Source organism: Mus caroli, chromosome 7 (genome assembly GCF_900094665.2).
Source record: "Mus caroli chromosome 7, CAROLI_EIJ_v1.1, whole genome shotgun sequence".
Taxonomy (NCBI): Eukaryota; Metazoa; Chordata; class Mammalia; order Rodentia; family Muridae; genus Mus; species Mus caroli.
Window position 1 is genome coordinate 105617871 of NC_034576.1, and position 19003 is coordinate 105636873.

General features: G+C 38.9%; 2 protein-coding genes and 1 pseudogene across 2 annotated transcripts; 1 reads left to right on the plus strand and 2 right to left on the minus strand.

The window, feature by feature from the left end:
* LOC110298002 lies at positions 1-932 on the minus strand (annotated as a pseudogene).
* A 5917-nt stretch (positions 933-6849) lies between these two features.
* On the plus strand, positions 6850-7890 carry LOC110299519 (olfactory receptor 51T1). The gene has a single exon (XM_021169237.1). The coding sequence runs from the start codon at positions 6850-6852 to the stop codon at positions 7888-7890; it is 1041 nt and encodes a 346-aa protein (XP_021024896.1).
* Positions 7891-13036: 5146 nt separating this feature from the next.
* Positions 13037-13995, minus strand: LOC110299157 (olfactory receptor 51A7-like). The gene is given in 2 exon segments (XM_021168782.1): positions 13037-13369; positions 13372-13995. Coding segments are annotated over 2 exon segments (957 nt in total).
* Positions 13996-19003: the final 5008 nt, after the last annotated feature.

Here is a 19003-nt window from a genome sequence, read left to right on the forward strand (position 1 = left end):
CTAGGCTCTGCTCTTTCTTCCCTGGAACATTTGCATGACTCGACCTCTTATCTGTTTGTTCTTTACACTGTAGACAATAGGGTTTAGCACAGGGGGGAAGAAAAGGTAGATATTGGCCATGAGCATGTGCACAATTGGTGATAAATGTTTCCCAAATCTGTGGATCATGGTGGCACCAATGAAAGGAATATAAAATAGAAGCACAGTACAGATGTGAGAGAGGCAGGCGTTGAGGACTTTGAGCCTCTAAGCTCTGGAAGAAATGCCCAGCACTGTCTTCAGGATGAGTATGTAAGAGAAAAGAATGATGAGAGCATCAAGTCCTAATGTAAGGATGACAATGATGAGGCCATAGAGGCTGTTGACACTGGTGCTAGCACAGGCTAGGCACATCATATCTTGGTGAAGACAGTATGAATGAGATAAGATATTGGGATGACAGAAGGGTAGCCTTTTTATAAGAAAGGGCACTGGGAAGACCACATAGACTGCCAGGTCCAAGACAACTAGTCCAATCTTTCCAATAACACCATGAGTGAGGATGGAAGCATAATGCAGTGGATTCTGGGTAGTCACAAATCTGTCAAAGGCAATAATGGATAATAAGCCTCCAGAATCTATTAACCCAAACACATGGATGAAGAACATCTGTGTCACACATGCATCAAAGGGAATCTCAGGGGCATAGAAGGCAAGGTGGACATGCAGAGACTAACATCAGTCAGAGCCAAGATGCAGAGGAAGTAGTACATAGGCTCATGGAGGCTCTGCTCTACCTCAACAACTGCTAGGATGGTGTCATTTCCCAGGAGGGTTAGTGTGTAGAGAAACCCCAGGGGAAAGGCCATCCACAGGCTCTTGTCTGGCATCCCTGGGATGCCTGTTAGAATGAATACTGGGCGACTGGTAAGTGATCCATTCAAGTTTATCATAGTGTTCTCTCCACTAAGTTAACTCTTTCAGCAGTTCACTTGCAAATTGAAATATAGTCTCATATAAGAGAAGTAAATAGCTTTATAACAGCAAAAATAAAACAACAGAGGAAGAATAAATTTTAAAACAAATTTCTGGATGTCTTTTATATTATGTTGTTCTTATCTTTTTCCAAAAGTTCATACGTGGTGGGGGTTTTTTGATTTATTTGTTCACCCAATAAATGAAAATGACACTAAACATTCCATGTTTACATATTTAGAGATCGTAAACCTCAATTCTTTTGACAATTTTCAGGGTTTAAAAGAAAAGAAACAGCCGGGCGTGGTGGCACATGCCTTTAATCCCAGCACTTGGGAGGCAGAGACAGGCGGATTTCTGAGTTCGAGGCCAGCCTGGTCTACAAAGTGAGTTCCAGGACAGCCAGGGCTACACAGAGAAACCCTGACTCAACAAAACAAAACAAAACAAAACAAAACAAAACAAAACAAAACAAAACAAAACGAAACAAAATGAAACAAAATGAAACAAAACAAAACAAAATAACCCCCCCCAAAAAAAAAAGAAAAAAAAGAAAAGAAACAGACATACAACTTATAGCTTAGAGAAGTGAGCTAAAAATAATTGAAGCCACTAAACTCACTTCCACATCTAACCTTACCTACCCACATTTATACAACCTACACACAGATATTCATTTGAAATGTAAATGAAGAAAATATCTAATAAAATAAAAAAAAACTCAGAGAAGTTCAGATATCAGTCAAAATTAAAGTCTGTGTAAGGAAATAAAGTATACCTGTTACATTAGGTATTCTACACCCTATATAGTCCATAACTGGTTTTGATGTTTTCATGTGGAAAAAAGTAATACTTGCAAGTTTCTTGCAGATTTCTCATTCAGTTCCAACAATCTTCAGTTTATGTATCATATTCCAAACCCATCTTCTCACTATTTCTGCTTTTTGATTTTTCAATCCTTTCTCTGTTCTGTTCTTTCCATCTCAGCTGTCAATCATCTCTGCTAAGTCTGCTAGATCTACCTGGCTCTAGCATCTTATTTGGTTCTTACCAGAAGAGGAGGTTATCTGTCCATTCACTGTCCAGCTAAATATGTGTGCACAGAGCTCATGGATCAGTTTATCTATAAGGAACCCAAAGCACAAGTAACATTGCCACTAAGTACCCTTGGGACAGTAAACTAGGTACAGAAATTAGATGTACCCCAGAGGCTCCACACACTTTATAAGATCTTTATATATTATTTGAAGCTAGTATGAAAGTTGTTGTTTGCCTGATTTCCTCCAGTCTGATTGTAGTTTGCATATAGGAAAGCTATTACTTTATTAAGACAGATGTTTTAAAATATTTTCTTTCTTTTGTGAACTCAAGTAAAATTTATACATCTTATTTGAAACCTTACTATCCCTGGGAAGTATTTGTATACAAATAGTAACTTTTAAAAAATTTTATGAAGACCCACCTATACCACTCTTGAGAATATACCCAAAAGATGCTCCACCATGCTACAGGGGCACATGTTCCACTATGTTCATAGCAGCCTTATTTGTCATAACCAGAAGCTGGAAACAACCTAGATGTCCCATGACAGAAGAATGTATAGAAAATGTGGTTCATTTACACAATGGAATACTACTCAGCTATTAAGAAAGCTTAATTTGCAGGCAAATGGATGGAACTAGCAAATATTATCCTGAGTGAGGTAATTCAGACCCAAAAGGACATGCATGGTATGTACTCACTAATAAGTGGATATTAGCTAAAAATATAATAATACAGAATACCCAAGGTACAGTCCACAGAACTCAAAAAGTTCAATAAGCTTAAGTGTCCAAGTGAGGACACCTCAGTCCCACTTGAGAGAGAGAAGAAAGCAATCACAAGTGGGGAGGGAGGAAGGGAGGGAGGGACCTGGGAGGGAAAATGAATGGGAGGGAGTTGGGGGAGGGGGAACCTGATTGGGTATTGGGTGAGGGAAAAGTACTGAAGTCCCAAGGGTCAGCAGAAAGAATGTAAACAGGCAACCTCAGGAAATAGGAGGTTGGGGGGACCCCCCAGAATGCACCAGAGACCTGAGAGGTGAGCAACTCCCAGGACTCAAAGGGAGGGACTTCAGATGAAATGTCTGACAGTAGGGAGAGGAAACTTATAGAGCTCTCCTCCATCAGGAAGACAGGACATCAAGTGAGGGATGGGGTTGCCATGCCACAGTTACACCTCTGACCCATAATTATTCCCATCTGAAAGAATTACAGGGATGGAAATGGGAAGGAGCCTGAGGAAAAGAAGGTCCAGCAACAGGCCCAAAGTGGGATCCAGCTCAAGGGGAGGTCCCAAGGCCTGACAGTATTACTGAGGTTATGGAGAGCTCACAAAAAGGGACCTAGCATGACTGCCCTCTGAAAGACCCAACAAGTGACTTAAGGAGTCAGATTTAGATATTTGCACCCAACCAATGGACAGAAGCAGCTGACCCCTGTTATTGAATTAGGGAAGGCTGAAAGAAGCTGAGGAGAAGGGCGACCCTGTAGGAGGACCAGCAGTCTTAATTAATCTGAACTCCTGAGATCTTTCAAACACTGGACCAACAAATAGACAGTATACACCAGCTGATATGAAGTCCCCCAACACACATAGAGTAGAGGACTTCCAGGTCTGTGTTCATTCAGATATGATGCACCTAACCCTCAAGAGACTGGAGGCTCCAGGGAGTTTAAAGGTCAGGTGGGGTAGGGGGTGGGGACATCCACGTGGAGACGGGGTGGGGAGGAGGTGTGGGATGTGGAGCAGTAGGAGGGTGGATGGGTGAGCAGGGAATGGAATATGGAGTGTAAAAATGAATTAAAAATTAAATTAAAAAAGAAATTTTAATTTGTGTATACCGTGAAAAGCCCTTTTATTGTGAACTCATCATGCAAAGATTATAAAAAATGGATATGAAAAATTTTAAAAGAAGCAAAATCCAGGGAAAATTAGCTTTATAAAGATTACAAAAAGATGAATTCTAGTCAAACTAGGTTGGAATCAGATCTATAGGATAGTTAATTGAGAATGAAACATTGAAGCCATATTTATTTACCAATGATGTGAATAAAATAGTTTACTGAAAAGGGTGTTGTAGTAGACTGAGTGAATTCTAGAACTTTGTGATAAGGCATGTGTTTAATTTCCAGCTCTATAACGTTTTAACATTTTGATAAAGTTACTCAAAACCTCCTTCAGCCGTTAATTCCTTCAGCCTTTTAAAAAATGAAGATTACCCCTTCACTTGCAAGGTTGCTTTTGGATGCACATAACAATATATTTTATAAGTATAGCATCATTTCTGTACTTAACCTATATTAAGTTGTTTATACTTAGGAGCTAAGTAGAAAGCAGGTGTGACTCAACTAGTATGGGCTCTCAGGAAGGGTTCCTGTATAACAGGGGCTTGTTGGTGAGTATTAGAACCTTTCAGACAAAAGGCACATTAGCATCATAATAGAGAGGGATTATTTTTCTATCATGTCCTAATTAATTTCTGACATTTAAGGGAGCTCTGGCTGAGAATTTGTTGCCCAGGGCTGGGTGAAGAGAAATGGATGTAGTCATCTGACACAGGCAGGTTGTTTTTGTATACACCTATTACAGACAGCCTCTAGGCCAGGCCTTCGCTCCAGGCTTTGATGGATGGGGCTTGTTTGAGCCTGAAAGCATTGTATTAAGTTGAGTCTGAGCTGCTTTGGGGGAACATTTCATATTGATCTCATCACTCTTGTTTTATTTAGTGTATTTCAATAATCAAGATTACTGTTGCCTGGTGATTCTATGAGACTCTATATAGTCCCTTCTCTGGGAACTGTTTAAATCTCTGCTATGGGAAGTGGCTCAAGAGATGTGGTCAGGTAAGTGGAGTGTGTATGAGGGAAGGAACTGAAGGGTAAAAAAATTAAAGAGTGAGAGATGGAAGGAATCTCAAGAAAATCTCAGAAGATGATTAATGTGGTGGAAAAAAAGAGAGAGATTATTAGATCGTCATAGTTACTGAGACAAAGAAAGAGAGGGCAAGTAGAAAAATAAGAAAGATAACATGAACTTGACATCAGAACTCTCTTTTTATGGCCATTATTATTATGTAATCAATGTTATTAACCAAGGCTTTCTATTGTTCCAGATCTTGTATCACTAGCTAGTACTGAAAGATGTAAGACACACATACCATATGTATCAAGAAATTAACACTCCATATTGAAAGGATGTCTCTTGCTTATACTATTCTCAATGTCACTTCTGACTTATAGTTAAAAATCTAAACCAATGCCCAAACGTTGTGGTCCTAAAATTCATCAGCAGTGGAGAATTTTCAATTTACCATACTCTGGAATTGTCAAAGTATTGTGTAAATTGTGGGAAAAAATGCAAGAGTGTTGGTAATTGGAAAAAAAAAGATGTCTAGGAACTGCAGAGGTTGGACTTTGTCAATGTTGATGCTGGAGGCAGTGTTGTAAGCCTTTAAATTACTAAAGAATAGAGTGGAGTGGATCTTACCTAAGTCATCGTTTCTTGCCTATTTTATGGGCCAATGTTACCTCCAGCTTGGTTGGTCGGATAGAGACTTCCGTGGTAATTAGAAAGCACTAATCTCTTTTATTCTGGTTTGTGGGACATGAAGAGAAAATGAGAATCCTTATAATTCTTCTAGAATAATGTTCAGAAATCTTGACAGGGCTCTTTAAAACAGTATACCCACAGTATGTAGGTTCAAGCTACATGGTGGATCTCAGAAGGAAGGTATCAACAACAGGGCAAAAATGTGATTAGGAGGAAAGAACAGGAGCTAGCTGGTTCATTAGAGCTAGGAAGCTGCACAGAGAACAGAAACAGAACAGTGAGAGCATCTTACAAACATATGTGGTGGAAAAGGAAGACTTACTGGAATTATGTCAGTATAGGATATAAAATAAAGAATCTATGATACTAAAAAATAGACTAGGAGACTATGAAGAGAGGGTAGCCCATGATTTAGGTATAATGAGTCATTGGCACAGCAACATCTTAAAAAATATACCAACAGGGTCATCTTGTAGTGTGTATTCTAAGTGGAAGTATGGCTCCAATGTACTTCTCTAGTACTCTGGAACAGCTCATTTTAGTGACTCAGTGCAAAGCCCTATCGAGTTACAACATGACTGTTCTTATTTCATAGTCTACATTTATGTGATATATGCCTATAAGATTTTATTTCAAGACTAATCTGGAAAATAAGATGTGAATTAACCCAGGGAGACTAGGAGACATAATTTATAAAGGGGAAATGCTCATTTCATTTTATGGCTTTAGTCCATGGTATGTGACTTGGTTGCTTATGGCTATGGTGAGGCAGTATACCGTGGTGGAAGGCCAAATTGCTTGGTTGATGGCAACCAGGGGACGCAGGAAAAGAGGAAGAGGCAGGGATCAAAATGCATCTTTCTACGGCACGCCTTTAGTGACTAGCTTCTTTCAAGGAGATCCCATCACCTAAATTTTTCACAACTTCTTTATATCTTATTAAGCTAAACAGATGAATACATCCACGATTTTAGAGATTTTGTGGTTTAATCTATTTAAAAAGCTCAACTATAAACAGTGCTAAACTTGGAAGCAAAAGCTCAGCACATGAGTTTTGAAGATATTTGAAGCCTAAAATGGAAGTGATAGCTATAGCTAACAAGAGTAGAGGCAAGAAAGCAGGGCCAGGCACTAGTAAAAATGGTTTAAGATACTGTAGAATTTATGTCAGAGGTTTTAATCCCTTTGTATTATAGAGGTTGAAGAGTTCTAGAAACAGAATACAGTTGTATAATTTCAGAAAGATATATAAAAAAAACCCTTGGGGTTTGCAAGAAAGATCTGATGATAAATAATATTACTGCCATGTTTTTCAGAGTGTGTCTTCAAGTCACCATGCTGATCTTCAATAATACCACATCCCCCTCCTCCTCCAGCTTCCTCCTTACGGCCTTCCCTGGATTAGAACTTGCTCACATCTGGATCTCCATTCCTGTTTGTGGTCTCTACACCATTGCACTCTTAGGAAACAGTATTATTTTGTTTGTCATTATCATTGAACAGAGTCTCCACAAGCCCATGTACTATTTTCTCTCCATGCTATCTGTTGTTGATCTAGGTCTGACCATCACAACCCTTCCCACAGTTCTTGGTGTTCTTTGGTTTCATGCCCGGGAGATCAGCATTAAAGTATGCCTCATTCAAATGTTCTTTGTGCATGGCTTCTCATTCCTGGAGTCTTCAGTGTTGGTGGCCATGGCTTTTGACCGCTACTTGGCCATCTGCAGCCCTCTGAAGTATGCTACTTTCCTGACAGATATGATGAGCTTTGTGATTGGACTGATCATCTGTATAAGACAGGTGGTTTTCATGTTTCCCTCGGTTATGGCTGTGAAGAGTGTGTCCTTCCAAGGAGGCCAAGAGCTTTCCCATCCATTTTGCTTCCATCCAGATATAATCAAATTCACATACACCAACCCTTGGATCAGCAGCTTCTGGGGAATGTTTCTTCAGCTCTATCTGAACGGCACTGACTTATTGTTCATTCTTTTCTCCTACGTCCTGATCCTTCGCACTGTTCTGAACATCGTGGCTCCTCAAAAACAGCAGAAAGCTCTTAGCACATGTGTTTGTCACATCTGTGCTGTGACCATTTTCTATGTGCCAATGATCACCCTGTCTGTGGCACACCGTCTCTCCAGTTCTACTCCCAGGGTGATCTGTAGTATTTTGGGCAATATGTATCTGCTCTTGCCACCTGTGCTGAATCCTATCATTTACAGCTTGAAGACCAAGGTTATTCGCCAAGCCATATTCCAGCTGTTCCGATTCAAGGATGCAAGGGGCTACAGTATGAGGAGCCTTAGAGGAAGGTGGGATAGAAGGAGACAATTTTCCAGTACATGAGTTGTGACTAAAGAAGATTATTATTGGTTAGTTATTCCCAGGCATGATGGTTAATAAGAAATCCCAAATTGATTATAGGAGAGAGCCAGATGCCTTTGTATTTATGAGAGCTTTAAAAACACATTTCAAAGCCAATTTGTGAGCAAATATGTAAAATGATATCTAAATAATTTACATGGACTCTCATGTGCAAAATGATAATTTCATGGCTTGTGAGATGGGTCCTTGGGTAGATGCACCTGCTATTAAGTCTGAGGACCTGGATTTTATCTCCTAGACCCACCTCAGAGAAAAGAATTGAATTGCTCTCTGACCTGGACCTAGACCATGGCACACCCCATATGTACATGTGCATACACACACACACACACACACCAAAAACCCCTCAAAATCCTTCCAGTAGAACTCCTGTCTCTCTGTAAAGCAGGAGTATTTAGAGCAGAAACAACTGGCATCATTTATATTTTTGTGTTTGACTAAATAAACTCTTCCTTTTCCCCATTGAGGTTCATATTCCCCAGGGGGTGATGGAGTGTTAGGTTTTTTTCTGCCCACGATGGTCAAAGGAAAAGTTACTTGTATGTGCACAAGACACAGACAGAAATGTGTAATTAACAATCTAGAAGAATCTTGCATGCTTGTTTTGCTTCGAGTCAGTCCTGTTTCTTTGCACAGGGACCCTTATACTTTTGTTAATCCCCTTTACTTTCTTAACAAAGATGTCTTTAACTTTAAACTGCTTGTATATTTCCCTTTAGTACAGTACATAACATTACACATTGCCATTTGTTGTTGCTGCCAGGACAGGTTCTTATTCCTAGTCCCCAGCTCCTCCTTAGTGCAGACTCTGCCTCTAAGTGTTCGTTTGCTGTCTTCTGACAAGCTAGTTGCCTCTGCCCCTTACTGTACTAGACACAGCAGCATTGGGCAGAGATTTCAGTGCTACTTAACGAGGAATTCTGTGATGTGTATAATCAGTCATTTTGATGCAATTCTAACATCAAGAGACCACCTTAATTTATGATAGTTGCTTTGTCATGAAATTGCCTTGGGTATGGTGTTGATGGGACGTCAGAATTTTCTAAAATTTTTTTACACTCGTGGAATTATAAAACTTTTTTTTCCTACCTGAAGTAATCCAGAACTGAACATAGCAAGGCAACAGATTTCTGATCTGAACCATTGGCTTCTTTACAAAGTAGACAATACCAGCATTAAACTTTTGTGTGTGTCTCAGTTTTCTAGGAAACCCACAGTTCTGCAGAAACACTGCTGGCTTAGTGAGTCTGCTTTGCTTAGCTCACTATATTTTTTCAGTTAATAATTACCAAGTGATGTCACATTACTTACAATTAAAATTATTTGGACTAGGTTTCCTTTAGGTAAAACATTCACGTGCTTTAGGTATTTCACTCAGTTCATATTCCATCAGAATAAGCAATTTGTTATTCATTTATGTGTGCTGAAATTTTCCACATTCAGTCAGTAAACTTAATTATTAATTTAATGTTCCTTCCAACACCAGACTGTAAGATGTTTGATAGTGGGCCTACATCTTTAGGTAACCCCTTTTAATTTAGTGAATATCACTTAGTGAATACAGTGTGACATGCATTTAATCATAATTAATGTTACCAGTTATTGCTTTTAATAGTTCAGTAGCTCCTTATATAAAGTCTTACAAGCATGTATTTGATAATATCCATCATTATGCTTTATAAACTGGGGTCTTTAAAAAGGCTTTAAAACATTTTTCTAAGCATTAACATCTTACTGTGGAACAGGAGTAAGCAGTCATCTTTCACATGCTCACACCAAGTCTCTTGGTATTAATGGACTCACAGAGTCCAGTGCCTGGACCTGGTAACCATAGACATAGATTATATCCTATAACCATCCATTGCTTAAGTATAGTACCTTAAAAGTTATTTTTGAATAAAAACACCATTTTCTTTCTTTTGCACAAAACTTCTCCTACTTAATAGAGTTTTTTTTTTTTAAACTCCAGATTTTATTCTCCTCCCAGTCCACCTCCAACTGTTCCAAATCCCAAACAACCTTCCCATCCCCTGTCTCCATGAGGCTGTCCCTACCCCACACCACCACCACACCAGACCCTCTAAAGTTCCTGGGGCTTCCAGTCTCTTGAGGGTTAGGTGCATCTTCTCTGACTAAACCCAGACATGTTAGTCCTCTGCTGTATATGTGTTGGGGGCCTCACATCAGCTGGTGTATGCTGCCTGTTTGGTGGTCCATTATTTGAGAGATCTAGGGGGTCCAGATAAATTGAGACTGCTGGTCCTTCTAAAGGATCGCCCTCCTCCTCAGCTTCTTCTAGCTTTCCCCTAATTCAACCACAGGGGACAGAAGCTTCTGTTCATTGGTTGGGTGCAAATATCTGCATCTGACTCTTTCAGCAGCTTGTTGGGTCTTTCGGGGAGCAGTCATGATAGGTCCCTTTTTATGAGTGCACCATAGCCTCTGTAATAGTGTCAAGTCTTGGGGCCTCCCCTTGAGCTGGTTCCCACTTTGGGCCTGTCATTGGACCTTCTTTTTCTCAGGCTCCTTTTCATTTTCCTCCCTGCAGTTCTTTCAGACAGGAACAATCATGGGTTTGAATTTTGACTGTAGGATGGCAACTCCATCCCTCACTTGATGCCCTGACTTTCTGCTGGAGGTGGACTCTACAAGTTCTAAATAAAACTTAAAACTATCTCTTAGGTCAACTTAATATATGTTTTTTATTTCCATGTTACAAAAGTATCAGACGTATATTTACAATACTTAAGTAAATTGAATTTGTCTTTTCAGTGTTATCTGATTAGCCAATCTATCTCTATCCTGTGATATTTATCAGCATGTTAAGTTTACAATCTACAATAATGTGTTCAAGGATTTGCTTGTTGTCTTCACTGATTTACTAAGGAAACACAAATCTTTACAGCTTCTTAATAAATGCCATTATCACACTCAGCTTAAACCCAGTTTTTATTTGTTTTTATTATTTGTTCATTCATATAATTTTGTAGCTTCAGTTGATGGGAGATATGTGGACTCTCTAAAAAAGGCTGAGGGGAAGTCTCTCTTTAGCCTATTTACTCTTCTGGGAAAGAAATAGCCTAGCTGATAGGGATTTAAATTTCTGAACACAGGTTAAAAATTAGGAAGGATATAAACATTTTCTTATTTCTTACACGACAAAGTGCTTGCATTATGATGCAGACCATGTGGTACTCTAGGTGCAAATTCATTAAGTTTAAGATTAAACTACCCATCTTTCACTTGTAACAATATGGCTTTTCTGAAATGAATGTGATGGTTCATGCATATTATCCTAAGAATTAGGATGTAGAATTAGAGACTCAGAAATTACGATGTAGCTATTAGAAGCTGACCTGGGCTACACAGTGCAACCAAGGCCAGCCTGAAACATTCTGAACGGTGTCTTAGATAATCTAAATATCTCTGCTCCACACTTTGTCTCCATATTTCCCTTAGACAGGAGCCATTCTGGGTTAAGAATTTAGAAAGGAGTGGGTGGCTGAAGGAAAGGCCATCCAGAGACTGCCCCTCCTGGGGATACAAACACCAAACCCAGACACTATTGCAGATGTCAAGAAGTGCTTTCCCACAGGAGCCTGTTATAGCTGTCTCCTGAGAGGCTCTGCCAGAGCCTGACAAATACAGAAGTGGATGCTCTCAGCCAACCATTGGACTGAGCATGGAGACCCCGATGGAGAAGTTAGAGAAAGGACTGAAGGGGTTGAAGTGGTTTGCAACACCATAGGAAGAACAACAATATCAACCAACCAGACCACCCAGAGCTCCCAGGGACTAAACCACCAACCAAAAAGTACACATGGAGGGACCCATCACTCCGGCTGCATATGTATCAGAGGATGACTTTGTCAGGCATCAATGGGAGGAGAGGCCCTTGGTCCTGTGAAGGCTCTATGCCCCAGTGTAGGGGAATGCCAGGGAGGTGAGGTGGGAGTGGTTAGGTGGGTGGGTGAGTACCCTCATAGAAACAGGGGAAAGAGGAGATGGGACAGGGAGTTTGCAGAGGGGAAACTGGAAAGGGAATAACATTTGAAATGTAAATACATAAAATATCCAATAAAAAATAAAATGTCATGCTCATGATCCTTAAAATTTGGAGAAAATACTTATTAAGACCACGAGGTTGCAGTTAAAATAAAGAGGTTGCAGAACAAGAAACAAGAAAATTATTTGAGAGGCCCAGTTTTCTTTAGTTAGCTGCTTATTTTTTTCAGAGTATGAAAAAAACTTTTCACCCACCCCGCACACAGATGAATTTCTGCTACTAATATACAAATATCTTCAATTATTTGAAAAATCACTTCTAGTTCATTGGGTCATTTAATTATATCATAACCTGAAATACAAAGTATTTTTAAAAACCTATAAAATCTCTTATTTAATAATGGATGTTTTAAACCAAGCAATAAAAAATGCCAGTGATTTTAAAATGCCATATATTTGTTTGCAACTTCTCTAATTCTTAGTAATAATGAAGTCTTCCCTCTTTATCCTTATTTTGGCCATTATTGCTAGCAGCTCAGGCATAATGTAGAGAAAGACTGTTTTCTTTTATCTTAAAGAATAATCTATAGGAGAGAAAGAAAATAATCTAAAATAAAACCTCAAATTGAATTAAATTGGAATAATAGCACTCTATAATAACAGCAGTCTTCTCGAGTACTCTGATATTCATTATTTTCTAGCAGACAATAGCTACTTCACTCTGTAAAGGGTAAAGCGAAACTACTATATAAATGTGTGAACTCAGTTTCTATTCTATTCTATTCTATTATATACCTGTTCTCCATTCTCCTATCAATTCTTATGCAAATTTTCTGTTCATATAGTATCCAGAATACTGGTTGTATTAATTATAAAAATGATTAAGGTAGGTAATGGTGAGATTATATCCAGGCCACCTTGAGTGGTAACCTTGAGATCACCTGATGTTGGTATCTAAAAGGATTTGTCTTGTTTAGAACTTGTCTGAGAAAATGAAATTGATGAATTCTTGAAAATACTTTGCTTAGAAAGAAATTATCTTCTCAGTGACCTTGAGTAATCTGACCCGGTTTCTGCCCCACCCAGAAACTATTTTCTATTTTTATTTTAGACCTAATTTTCCTAGAACCTTTTCACGATTTTGCTGTGTCTTTACATAGTACACAATGGGATTCATCAAAGGTGGCACTAGCAAGAAGATGTCAGCAATAAGGATCATGGACATAGGTGACTTGTGCTTGCCAAAGCGGTGCATGGATGCTAAAGCAATGATAGGTACAGAGAAGATGAGCACAGCACAGATGTGGGCAACACAGGTATTGAGGGCCTTGAGGCGCTCTTTATGGGATCCAATGCCCATCACGGTCTTCAGGATGAATACATAGGAGACAGCAATGAACATACTGCCTGACATCATACAGAGTGCAACAAAAAAAAACCATAGAAGAAGTTGACTGTGTTGTCGGAGCAGGCCAGCTTCATGACATCCTGATGGAGACAATAGGAGTGAGAAAGGAGGCTTTTCTGGCAATATCCCAGTCTTTTCAGAGTGAAAGGAAATGGGAGCTCTAGGAGCATGCTTCTAATGAGAAACGCCAGTCCCAGTTTGGCGACTCTTGCACTGGTGAGGATAGAGCTGTATCTGAGGGGGTTGCGAATGGCCAAGAAGCAGTCAAAAGACATGATCAGAAGCACTGAGGATTCCATGTCAGTGAAGCCATGGATAAAGAATTCTTGAGCAAAGCAGGCATTTGTGGAGATTCCTGTGGCATTGAACACAAAGATCTGGAGCATGGTGGGGAGGGAGGAGAGGGACAGGCCCAAGTCAGAGATGACCAACATGGAAAGGAAATAGTACATGGGAGCATGGAGTGAGGGTTCAGTCCTGATCACAAAGAGGATGGTGCAGTTGCCCAGGATGGCCACCAGGTACATGAGGCAGATAGGAATGGAGATCCACGCAGGAACATACTCCAGGCCTGGGATTCCAATCAGGAAGAAGGTGGTGATCTCAATTTCTGAAGAATTGAGAATGGACATGATAGAAGACTTCACAAGCATCTACTTAGAGATCTGAAGTGGCACTTCCAACATGAACTTGTTTTGCTTATCTTCCTTCCTTTTACCACATATGCCCGAGAGACAGAGAAAATGAGTTAAAAACAAAAGAAGATGACATTTCTTTTAAGTAAACTATGAGATGGTTGGTTCATTTTATTTGGCAATAAGAATATAATCACTGCTTCAAGTAATCCTGTCTCCAGACAGAATAACTTGCAGATTTATTTCTTTTGTCATATCAAGCTTTGTTTCTATCATGTGAAAATTCATACAGTCATGCTGGACTCTAGGATAACTCATTTTCTTCTGCTTGGGGGGAGAGACAGGGATGGAGGGAGGGAGGGAGAAGGGAAGGAAGGAGAGGCTGGAAGATTAAGAAAGATAAATAGGGGCTGGTGAGATGGCTCAGCGGGTAAGAGCACTGACTGTTCTTCTGAAGGTCCTGAGTTCAAATTCCACATGGTGGCTCACAATCACTGGTAATGAGATCTGATACCCTCTTCTGGTGTGTCAGAAGACAGCTACAGTGTACTTACATATATTAATAAATAAATCTTTGGGCCAGAGAGAGCAGAGACTGAGTGAGCAGAGTGACCAGAGCTAGTGGGGAGTGGGGTTGACCAGAGCGAACAGAGGTCCTAAAAAAATTCAATTCCCAACAACCACATGAAGGCTCACAACCATCTGAACAGCTACAGTGTACTCACATACGTAAAATAAATAAATACATAAATCTTTAAAAGAGAAAGATAAATAGATGCTAGATAGATAAATAGAGAGATAGATATATGGCAGATAGATGATAGATGATGTACAAGATAGGAAAGACTATTAATCTTCAATTATAATGGAAATCCTTCTTTGTTGTAGGATATCATATATAAAAAATCATGTCATATATGATATATACTTTTTAGGGTAGAATAAGTTGTCTCACATATACTGATGTCTTAAATTCACAGATAGAAAGTAGTTTATCGAGTACAAAGCTAGAGGCAAAGTATTGAGGATGAATGGGGTCAGTACCAAAGAAGTCCTCTTCAGCTATAGAATATTTTCAAAGGCAACTGAAATATCAGCATATTCTGAGATTTTTAAACTTAATTTCATCAAGGAAAATGAATCTCCATATATATACGTAAAACACAACACTTTTGGGCTTAAAGAATGTGAAGGCTTCTTTGAGTTGGATTCATGACAATTAAGAACAGATCACAAGATTTTGTATTGTTCCTTTTCCATTATGAGTCACTGAAATCCTGTTCTAGGAGACCCGAGCTACCTACCCTCTCAAGAGAATGAAGCAGAGGAAGAAGTGTAGCAAGTTCCTAAAGAGAAGACTGGAGAGTGAAATGGTCAGACACTGATGTTCATGACACTATAACATGTTAGCTGCTCTAAATCTGGTATCTCATTCACTCTTCACATCAAAGCACTATTTCTACTAATGTAGAAATTTAAAAACTGAAGCCAAAGTTCAAACAATTTCTCTAAATATCATTGTGAACATATATGAGAATAATACGCTGTTTGAATCTGAGCTTTGTCAATTATGTGACAATTTTCATTTCATCTCAGCTAATATACTAAAATTACTTAAGTTACAAAGAAATTGTATTCTATTGCTGGTTGCATAAATATTAATGCTGCTATAAGAAATGTATCAAGAATAGCTGTTGTCTTGAACTTTATTATGGACAAGTTACACATTGTCTCCCATAGTTATGTCAGTTAACACGCATCTTATCAGTATAATTTCTGACTAAATGGGGTCAAATGATGTAACAACATTTGGGATTGTCAGTAGCAAAACCCACCAAGCAGCATCCATTCTGAAGAAGTAAGATAAATGCACATTGTCAATTTCTGTCTAGGGAGACCAGAGGATGTTCAGATAAGACTTGATGTCCTGGGTTTTTATTCTGAGAAGGTAGAAAAGAGAGGGGGTGGATAGCGTATTTAAAAAAATCCATCCATCCATCCATACATACATACATACATACATACATACATACATAGATACACAGAGAGATAGAGACAGAGAGACAGAGAGACAGTAGAGACAGTAGAGACAGAGATAGAGAGAGACAGAGAGACAGAGAGAGAGAGACAGAGAGAGAAAAAGATAGAAAGATAGAGAGACAGAAAGAGACACATTAAGAGATCTTACAACATACTAGATACTTTGTGATTCTTACATTAAAGTTTTTTTTATTATAGTTTAATACATTTGTAATACTTTTTATGTGGATTTAGAAATATCTATTTATTTATGGCACTCATAGCCTGGTGAGCAGAGGATATCAAAACAACACATTTTCTTTAAGGATGAGTGATAAACTTGGCAAAGTTCTACATTAATCTAAAATATAATAGCTTTCATATTAGCCTTATTCTCCATCAGAATACTACAATATATTTATTTCCAAGCTCTGTGCCTGATAAAGAAAAGAATCTGAATACTTTAAAAGCTTGACATTTTTGAAAGAATGTCTTAAATTTTACTATTAACAAGAATTAAAACTCAGGTAGGCTTTCTCTTAGATAATGCCTTGAGTTCTTTCTAGCTATCATTTTATTTGATTATATAAAAACCCCTATGAATCAGGCACCGTTTTTTACTCTTTACTTGTCAGGAAGGAAATAACTAGCAAGGAGGACACAACTGCAACTCCAGCCTGTGTCTCTCTCATGCCTTTGCAGAAGACCCTGTGCTGCTTCCCTTCTAATTGCTTCTAGTGCATAGGCATCACTAGTCTTCTTGGTCCAAAGTTTTTCTTCCTATCACTTAAGACTATAAACTTATCTCACTTCCCCGTTCTTTCAATAATGGATCTTTTCTCTGTAACTCCAGTGTAGAAACTAGAATTCTGTTTTGACTGTTTGAATTCTGTATTTAGGGATGACTGCCTTCCTGTCCTTTTTAGGTAAATGCATTTTATTCTTTATAGATGATTTTCTAAGCTACTCTTATACTCAAAATTGGAAGCTTATTCAATGGCCATTCTTGTTTACAACTCTTTTGAGTTCAGGCTCTTAGAAGATTCCTGGGTTAAGTATGCTACAGGCCTTAAAGCCATATTATATTCCAAGACAATGTGATGTTATGACCATTCACCATTCAACCAAACAGTGAGGTAAAATGAACTTAGACCAGCATCTTCTCAGCCTCCTGCTTCAGGTCTGCCCGTCAAAGCTCTTAACTACACATAGCAGATATTCAGAGGTGCATTTGGGCTTTGCTCTCATGGGACACCTATTATATCATCTCTTCTCCCCCTGTAAACACATGATTTCTTTGACCAGTGGAATAAAACAGGGGATATGGAAATAAAATGACAAAGCTGGGTTCACTTAATTTTGCCAAAGGAGGCAAAAGCATAGAGAGGAAAAATATGCAGGTTGTTTATCTGCAGGAGTATGACATTAGATTTAGATATTTATTTTTTCTAGTTCTCCCTGTGTAGAATTAGGGAAAGGCTGGAAGAAGTTGAGGAGGAGGGTGACCACATAGGAAGACCAGCAGTCTCAATTAACCTGGATCCACGAGACCTCTCAAATACTGAACCAGCAACCAGGCAACATAGACCAGTTGATATGAGGCCCCCAGAACATATACAGCAGAGAACTGCTTGGTCTGGCCTCAGTGAGTGAAGATGCACCTAACCCTCGAGAGACTTGAGGCCCGAAGGAATGGGGAAGCCTGACAGAGTTTGTATGTGGGGGCATGTGGGATGTAGGAACATCCTCTTGGAGCTGGGGGAGGAAGAATAGGATGAGGATCAGTTGGATGGCAGAACGAAAGCAGGATAATGACTGGACTGTTAAAAAAGGTTAAAGATAACAACATAAATAATGGAAAGCCAACATTTTTTAGGAAACGGAACAACACTCTTCTTCTCAATGATACCTTGGTCAAGGAAGGAATGAAGAAAGAAATTAAAGACTTTTTAGAGTTTAATGAAAATGAAGCCACAACATACCCAAACTTATGGAACACAACTAAAGCATTTCTAAGAGAGAAACTCATAAAAGCTCTGAGTGCCTCCAAAAAGAAAATAGAGAGAGCACACACTAGCAGCTTGACAACACACCTAAAAGCTATAGAAAAAAAGTAAGAAAATTCACCTAAGAGGAGTAGACAGCAGTAAATAATCAAACTCAGGGGCAAAATCAATGAAGTGGAAACAAGAAGAACTATTCAAANAATCAACCAAATGAGGAGCTGGTTCTTTGAGAAAATCAACAAGATAGATAAACCCTAGCCAGACTAACTAGAGGGCACAGGACAGCATCCTAATTAACAAAATCAGAAATGAAAAGGGAGACATATCAAGTGATCCTAAAGAAATCTAAAACACCATCAGATCCTTCTACAGAAGACTATACTCAACAAAACTGGAAAACCTGGACAAAATGGACAAATTTATAGACAGATACCAGGTACCAAAGTTAAATCAGGATCAAGTTAATGATCTAAACAGTCCCATATCCCCTAACGAAATAGAAACAGTCATTAAAGTCTCCTAGCCAAAAAAAGCCCAGGACCAGATGGGTTTAGTGCAGAGTTCTACCAGACCTTCAAAGAAGAATTCCAGTTCTATAAAAACTATTCCACAAAATAGAAACAGAAGGTACTCTACCCAACTCATTCTATGAAGCCACAATTATTCTGCTACCTTAACCACAGAAAGATCCAACAAAGATAGAGAACTTCAGACCAATTTCCCTTATGAATATAGATGCAAAAATGCGCAATAAAATTCTCGCTAACCGAATCCAAGAACACATCAAAACAATCATCCATCCTGACGAAGTAGGTTTTATTCCAGGAATGCAGGGATGGTTTAATATATGGAAATCCATCAATGTAATCCATTATATAAACAAACTCAAGGACAAAAACCACATGATCATCTCCTTAGATGCTGAGAAAGCATTTGACAAAATCCAACACCCATTCATGATAAAAGTCTTGGAAAGATCAGGAATTCAAGGCCCATACCTA

Coding starts and splice junctions, on each gene's coding strand:
- LOC110299519 (XM_021169237.1), top strand. CDS start 6,850: ATGTTTTTCAGAGTGTGTCTTCAAGTCACCATGCTGATCTTCAATAAT.